Consider the following 8,435-nt stretch of genomic DNA (forward strand, 5'->3'; position numbering starts at 1 on the left):
TGTGCAATTACTTCAAGCTTCAATTTATTTTGAAATTCAATATCTGATGGGATTAGACAACAATACGAGTTCTATTAGGACTCTTTAGCCGCGGTAAATATTTTCCCTATAGAGGTTATACTACCTCTAATTTATTCTAATTATATCATTTCAAATCTTTTAAATAATTTTATATTTAACAATTCAAAAAATTCATTACAAAGCATATTAACTGTCTTAAAATTATCAAATGACTTGTTATTAGCTTGTCACTTGACTTAACCACGTTGCTTGTACCTCTCTTATTTTATATATATAGATATAGCTTTTATCTATATATATTAAAATACTTTTTATTCAAATTCAAAAGTCTTATTACAATCCTCATTAATTTTGTCTTAAAATTGCCAAGTGGCTTGTTATTAGCTTGTCACTTGACTTAATCACATTGCTTTCACCTCTTATATATATAGATATAAATAATAAATATAATATATAATATAAATATAGATATATAGATGCTTAACTCAAATTTATCTGTAAACATGCATCATGCTTGACTGAATTTCATCTGATTCCAGCAACAATGATACCCTTTGCAACGGCACAAGAAGAAGAAAGCAACACGACAAAATAAATTATAATAATAGGTTCAAAATCTACACAAACAATCAACAGCGCAAAAGAACCGAACCAGTATTTGTTTTACATCCCCCTCGATTCGTTTCCTGTATTCATTCTTCTCGACCCACATCCTTCTATAATAGGAAGAGAATATTGTTAAGGAACTCTCAAATTGTTAAATTGTGCCTTGCCGGCCTAAGTTTAGCTATAACATCTTCTAAAAACCTGCCCATCCAGCAGGTTGGGAAGCTGATTTGCTATCTATGTTCTTTGGTTCACCAAAACGCTGAGACTTTTTTGACTCATCGAAAGTAGCCTTTATCTGAGAGCTGGAAGCTGGCACAGCCCTAAAGCTATCTGTTCCAAATGCTGATGTATTTGTTTCAGATGTCTGTCTGTTCTGGTGGCTATTTCTTGTCCTGACAGATTTAGAACTAGCGTTAACTGGAGTAGCTTGCTGCTTTGGATCATCGTCAGCAAATGCTTGCCATGATTTTGAATCTGGGCTCACTTGACTCTGGCCAAGTAGTCCTTGCTGAAGTTCCCAAACCGTTCCCTCAATTTTATCCATTTTCTGCATCAGAAATGATTTCAAATTGTAAATTATTGACAAGTCAATTATGAATATTAGTACTAACAATCAGAGTTTAATAGCAAGGGATGTACCGGTGGAATACTGGATGGTTGACTTCCAGGAGATGCTTGATTCCTAGTGATGTCTCTATTTGGTGACGGAGTTCTGGCAGCAAGAGCTTGTTTAAGCTCTTGTATCTCCTGTCGCTGTGATCGGCATATTGCAGATAGCTTTTCATATTTAGATGTCATTTCAGCCTTCTCCATGTTGGTTCGTGACAGCTGTTGCTTCAGCTTCTCAACCTCAGCTTCCAAGAGCTCTTTCTTCTCTGGTTGTTTAGTGTTATTTCCAGGGCTTGGTTTATTGGTACAGAATTCTGCAACAAAGGCATTGAATGCTTCACCCTGGGGGGCAGTTGGCACCCCTAATTTTGACGATTTATTACTCCCAACACTGTGACCTGAATCATCCTGGAAAAAGTTTATTTCAAAATCCGTTGATGAGGAGGCTTCCGCTGCTCTATTGGCTGGTTTTGGTCGCACATTACTTTGCTTAATGAGAAGACTCTTGTCATGGCTTGAGGAACTGTGCCTTATCTCATCGTCAAATTTGGATCTGGTTGTCTCCTCTGAAACAGAGGCACTTGTCGCATGCTGGGTATTCCAGAAAGCACCAATTGGACCAGTAGCTGCTCCACCAGCTTTTGAATTATGTGATGCAGGAGACGACTTAGGATTAGGTTCTGCAGCCGAAGGAGGAGGTGGAGGATTTCTGCTAGGCATTGGACTAGTCTTACCTGCAGCCCTTGAAAATCCTGAAAACCAGCAGGTATTATATTCATTGAAGTGGAGACAGGATTTTGCATTTTCGTAGTGTCTACGGTCGCAACGTAGTAGAGGTGTCACATTCAATATGAAAAACCCCTCACCTCCTCTCTCTCCCCAACAGTGGAAAGATGTGTAATTCATACGTTACATTACAAGCATCATGCAAATATTTTAACAGTACAGTAAACGCGGAAGCATATAAACAAGCTAGCCTGTCAATTTCGACTTCAAATCCTCTTTTCTTTTTCAACTTTAACCAAATATTGTCCCATCGCCTAACTAAGAAACTTCAGAAGACTTCAAGACCCAAACCCGAAAAGGAGACTTTTAAGATTTAATATAACTGAAAAAAATGAATTTTAGATCGAGGGGGAATTGGTTCTTTATTAGTATAAAATAGTGGGTTAAATGAGTAAATTGACAGAGTGCAGTAATCAATCCAAAGTTATCATCCTACAAACTTCAAGGATAAATTTCAATCAGTCACAAACCTGCAAAATTTGTATAAGTAGTTCACAATAAAAACGAAAGATCTGGGAATATGTTCTCACCTTCATGCCCATCAATACCGTGTTGCAGCATTTCAGGGGGTCTGTCGGGTAACGACTTTTGAAGCTCATCGGGCAACAGACCATTAACACGGAACCACACCTGCCATAAATTAAACAACTTGAGTTAGAAAGCTTTAGAGCAGGGTCAGCCCTTATGATTGCTATGGGCAGCACCACTCTACAACTAACCTAAGTTTATGCAGATGAATGGCCAATCAAGCAAAGCGCTTGCCTGCGTGATATCTGGTCTGGCATCTGGTGAAGACTGAAGCATATCTCTTATCAGGTCCGTGATGTTAGTGCTGTATTTTGGTAATTCTGGAATCCGGTAATTGCCATTTAAAACTTGAAGTTTTGATTCACCATCAAATGCAGACTTGAAGTAGCATATCCGAAAGAGTAGACAGCCAAGGGCCTGCAAGACAAAAGTGTGGCTGTGTTCTAAGATAACCCCGTCAATCTAGGTAGAAGAATTGTGTTTTGATTGTTAAAGATTAAATCTAGGTAAAAGATTTGCTGTTACCGAAATCATCTTCAGTCTGCTAAACTTACCCATATGTCTACCTTCTCATTTATAAATTCTCTTCGATACAAATCCCACATCTAAGGCAAGAAAAGAAGGAATATAGAAGTCAGCAATCAATACCATCAAAGAAAACAACAATTAAAAACAAGCCCTCAATCAACCTCAGGAGCTCTGTATGCAGGTGTAGTGTGTTTCCTTATATTGTCCTCCTCAATTCCCATTTCCTCAGGTTTCTCAAAACATTTGTGGTTGGTTGATGTACTACCAAAATCACACAACTTCCACAATCCATCAGCACCCAGCAAAAGGTTCTCAGCCTTTAAATCCCTGTAGAACAGGAAAACACAGTACAGAATAACTAAATAACAAAATCAGAAGAGAAAATTATGTGAATAAATACAGTGTAAAAGGGTGACGTATTTGCAATGAATTGGATCTTTTAACTGTTCATTTTTTGTACATCGAAATTCCTAGCTGCTTATGTCAATAACTTGAAACTTAAAACAACTCAGTCATAAAATTGTATACGGGAATCAACAGAACCATTAAAGTGATCACTCAGTAGTCCTGACCACAAACAAAAAGGGAAACATAACGGACGATAAATCAAAGCACTTGACAAAGTTGGGTGACAAAGCTAGGTGAAAGCAAATATATAGACAGATACGGATTACATGACGAGACCCCACACTGTGGGATTCAACTGAGTATGTTGTTGTTGTTGTTGTATACGGATTACATGACAACATAATTAATATAAGATGCAAAATACTGAAATAGTGCATGCAAATGAAGAGGAAAAATGATGACCTACATGATAACATAATTAATATAAGATGCAAAATACTGAAATAGTGCATGCAAATGAAGAGGAAAAATGAGGCCCTAAAATACTAAACAGATGAAACATAGTGAAGACTATTATAAGCAAAGCCTGACATCAATGAAAAAAAGAAGATGTATTGTCATTATTTTAGAAAACTATTTGGGCTTAAGAGCGCCCGTCTTTACCTGTGAGCTATGGGTGGGGACTGGCAGTGCATAGCAAAGACCGCGTTGCAGACATCCCTGAATATTAAGAGGACCTGTTTCTCCTCAAAGAAGCCAGCTCCTCGGTTCTCAAGGACACCAACCAAGGATTTCTCACAATATTCCATAACAAGGAAAGCTTCTTTTGTACGACTCATATCCAAGATGGTATGCGCATGAAGTGTGACAATATTAGGATGCCCCTTGAGCGATTTCATCACTGAAATCTCTTTCAATACTAAATCAAGAGATTCTTCATCATTAACAATAATATGCTTTAATGCATACTGCTTTGAACTATGTAGGGCTAAATAAACACAAGAGAATCCACCCTCTGCAATTGCATTACGCACGTGAACTTTGAGACTGCCAATATCAATGCTCCGACCTTCAAGCCCAGTCTGTTCCTTGGGCATAAAAGGTTTGAATCTCCACATCTTAAACAATCCTCTTAAAAAAGAGAAAACCACTAAGAACCATGGCAAAGACAAGAGGTTTAGCAAAATAAACAGCAGTGTTGTCAAAGGCGCGCTTAAGCCCTAAAGCGAGGCTCAAAACCTGTTGAGCGCTTCGCCTCGCTTTTTGTGCGCTTCAGTGTCATTATCAAGGCTCTAAGACATATTTTCCCTTGCCAATGAGCCTCTCTTGAAGAGGTGACACTAGATAATTGATATTTCACTTTATCATAATGATTTTACAATTTCGTTGTCCGTATATTTGTTATTCATGCTTGTTCTTATTAGTCTTGGACTAAACATATATATATATATATATTTGTATTTTTGCACCATTGTGCCTTTTTTCGTTAAACCCCGCACTTTATTTGCGCTTTATGCTTAAAGCCCCAGCTGACCTTTGCGCTTTTCGCTTTTGATAACACTGATAAACAGTCAAAGCAGAGTCTGCTTGCAGTAAAGTGAACTAACTGTACAACCAATATAAAAAACAAAAAAAAAAGTACATGTGGTTTAGGTGGTGTTTGTTTGGAGTATTTACAACCAATATAAAAAACTCAGCTTGACTTTTGAAACAAGTGATTGTTTGACTTGTTCTGGAACAAATTTATTTTTTTGGTGAAAATTTCCAAACTGAGTTTAAAATTTATCAGTTTTTGAATTTTTGAAAGATTTGAAAAACTGAGATCGGAAATCTTCAGAGAAAGAGAAGTTAAACACTGTTGCAAACGGTCAAAAACTGTGTTCGCTAACTCAAGTTTCGGAAAACATCAAAGAAACGCCACATTGCTAATTCGTGATCATCCTGAAATGGTTACTGATAACTGCAGATATTACATTAGAGAAGTACAACAACAATATTACCACAAAAACTTCACTCCTACAAATGCAACAAAAAGGTATTGAACTTTTTCCAGAAAAGGATTTTCTTCTTTTGGCATGCGGAGGAGGAGGAAGGTGGTCAAAATCTAAACTTCCACAAGATCAGGAATAACAAACAAGAACAATTACAAACTTGGACCATGTTTAAAAGCGAGTTAGCTAAATAAATTAAGTAGGCATGCACAGGAGCTGCAGGCCTTTGAATCAGATCAATATTGGGGACTGATGACACATGGGAAACTTCAAGAGTTTTGACCAATCAGAAAAGAGACATGCTTCACTAATATATCTATATTGACCATAAGGCCCTGCTACACTATATTACTGCAGACAAATGTCGAAAGATTTATCCAATACCATGAATAACCTTTAATGTAAAGCGATATTTATGGTAAATTGTAGAAAGATAATCATCAAATTTATCCACTACTCAACCGATAAATCCCGAGATTCATTTAATGCTTGAAAAATTCTGCTACTATGTCATACAGACAGAAAACAAGCTGTGTTTTTAGTGATCAATAATTGCACTGGACTGCCAAAAGGAATAATGGAACTCCAAACTAAAGAGAAAACAAGATTCTAGATTCATGAATACAACGAGACCCACTCTGTCCATATAATTATAAGCTACATGTTACTATTATTTCAAGCCTGATGGGTTGCCCTTTGTCCTCGTTTTTGAGGAGTTCGGATGTAGTCTATCGAATGTATCAAGTGTGATCAAGTTTGTTATTTTCTTCTCTTCTTTTCTGAATAAGTAGATATAATTGGTTATCATATGGTAATAACAATCAGCAGAGACGTCTAAACCTGATTATTTTGCAAGTAATGAAGAGAATAATTAATTCAAACTAATGAGTATAGTGCTCCAAATTACAAGTATGCCGACATTGAGCTTTATTTAATTTTTTTTTTTTTTTTTTTTTTTTTGTACAACTATAAACTTGCACGCCAGCAAACATTTGCCTCTACAGCACCCAATTAGCCTCAAATCACACACAAACATGCCATTTCCTCGCAGGTTCAAGTCAATCACATAAAACATAGACATATTTCAAGTTTACAGTATTACAATTGCGTCCAAGTATTTCGATATAGTGAACTTTTTTTTGATAAGTAATGATATTTTATAAATGGTATAACAACACTTAGTCAGTAAATTAAAAATTACAAAGTGTGCAAAGCCTCAATCATACCTAACATGGAATCTACATCATTTACAGAGGCCGTGTTGCACCAAAAGGCTAGCAAGGAAACACAATTGTGCTAAAGTATGTATGTTTGCCTTTAAAAAATTTCATAAGGATACATCTCTGCTTTGTCTAACTTTTTATTCTTTTCACAGGTCCAACAAATTCAAGCTGCTGAAACTGATAAATTCTGAAGGGTTTCTGCTTTACAAAATACAGACCCAAGGCAAGATAATGCTGCTTCAGTCCATTTTCTGATGCATTAAGCTTTCTTTCCTGACCATCTACAAAAACATAAGCGCTATACTACATTCTAAGAGAACTGCAAAACTCTGGAATGATTTCTCATTGACAACATTAAATGCCAAAAATGTAGATATAGCTTGTATGCTACATCTTAAAAAATACTGAAGTTAAATAAATCAAATGTGGAAATACAAGATATTAATGTCTTTTCAGGCAATGGATCCAAAAGATTCTTTACCTTTAACCAAAATAGTAAGTTAGCAGATCCATTTGCACCCAATAACAGCTCAACAAAATCAAATTTCGGTAAAGCAAAAAATATCAGGCATTTCCTACGAGAACCAATTGATTCATCGGACAAAACCAAGATTGAAGAAACACAATTTACAGTATCCAAAACCCAAAGAAAAAATGATAATCCAAGAATCTACTTATCTGAAAAAATGAACACTACCCAATTGCAGTAAATCCAAGAAAAGTCGTAAAAAATCTACCTTGATGCAGTAAGTTATCGATCGAGCACAAGAAAACAAGTCACCCCAGATCAAGAAAGCAGCAAAAAGTTTCCTAAAGTAAGTGCATTTAAGCAGCTTTGATGTTAAATTGGTGAGATCTGAGAGTGAAGATTTGGGATTGCTGGTGAGATCTAAGAAAAGTGTATAGTAATCTTCTATGGATCGCGGTTTTCGCCAATGGCTTTTTTATTTTAAGGAATCACTTTATTCTGAATAGATTAGATTATACGTTGGCTGTGAGGTTCTTTTTCTACTTCTTTTTTATTTTCAGTGGTGATGTTTCATCTGCTTTCTTTTTTCCTGTTTTTTACTCCATCAAGGCACCTGTTTTTCCTCTTTCTATAATTCAATCAAAGGGGAAAAGTATTGGACTAGTCTGATGGAGAAAAATATTACACAGTAGTAATTTTTATTTCTAGGTTTATCTAAGAGCAATTTTGGTGCAGTTACTCAATAGTGTACGAAAAAAATTAAGTGTGATACATGTATAAGGTTTAAGAAGTACATGTTTTGTAAGATATAATTTTTTTGTTAGGTACTTATGCTTAGTACATGCTATGATAGAAACCTAATGGAAACTTTAAGAAAAATTCAAAAACAACAAAAGGAAATAAAAAGGGATAGATAAAGAATTGGGGATGAGAGGATTAGAGGATAGAAGCTAGACCCTTAGAGTAATGATTCTATAGACAAAATTGGGTATGTGAAACTCAATCCCTTTCGATTGGAATTCAACCCTAGAACCTAAGTTACTTGAATTCAAAGAAGACCCAGTTGATTTCACAAATGAGCAACATACTATGAATTCAATGGAAATGCAATTCAATTTGCAACTAAGAAATCACACTTAGTTAAGTAACCAAACAAACTATATTAGCAACTAAACAATCTCTGAAAAGGAGTTTTTCATCAATATTCAAGCTAAGGAGCAAATGAAGACTAAGTATCCTATTTATAGTCTTACATTACAACAAAGGCCCTAAAGTGGCTCTTTGCAAAAATAGCCCCAACATGGGTCTTCAATGCTCCAATTG

At 35.8% G+C, this 8,435-nt stretch overlaps 1 protein-coding gene across 3 annotated transcripts; it reads right to left on the reverse strand.

The window, feature by feature from the left end:
• Window positions 1-593: 593 nt before the first annotated feature.
• On the reverse strand, window positions 594-7,804 carry LOC132644462 (uncharacterized). Of its 3 annotated transcripts, XM_060361056.1 has the most exons (9): window positions 7,381-7,804; window positions 6,647-6,924; window positions 4,093-4,558; window positions 3,243-3,408; window positions 3,108-3,158; window positions 2,788-2,970; window positions 2,556-2,655; window positions 1,270-1,991; window positions 594-1,177 (listed from the first exon to the last, which is right to left on the reverse strand). In XM_060361056.1, the coding sequence occupies exons 2-9, from the start codon at window positions 6,651-6,653 to the stop codon at window positions 821-823; spliced, it is 2,052 nt and encodes a 683-aa protein (XP_060217039.1). In that variant the 5' UTR covers window positions 6,654-6,924; window positions 7,381-7,804; the 3' UTR covers window positions 594-820. The 3 variants fall into 3 exon arrangements, with proteins under 3 accessions (XP_060217039.1, XP_060217041.1, XP_060217040.1); XM_060361058.1 differs by lacking the exon at window positions 6,647-6,924 and having other exon boundaries at window positions 7,381-7,803; XM_060361057.1 differs by lacking the exon at window positions 6,647-6,924 and having other exon boundaries at window positions 4,093-4,579; window positions 7,381-7,803.
• Between the last annotated feature and the right edge of the window lie 631 nt (window positions 7,805-8,435).

This window comes from Lycium barbarum, chromosome 6 (genome assembly GCF_019175385.1).
Source record: "Lycium barbarum isolate Lr01 chromosome 6, ASM1917538v2, whole genome shotgun sequence".
Lineage (NCBI taxonomy): Eukaryota > Viridiplantae > Streptophyta > Magnoliopsida > Solanales > Solanaceae > Lycium > Lycium barbarum.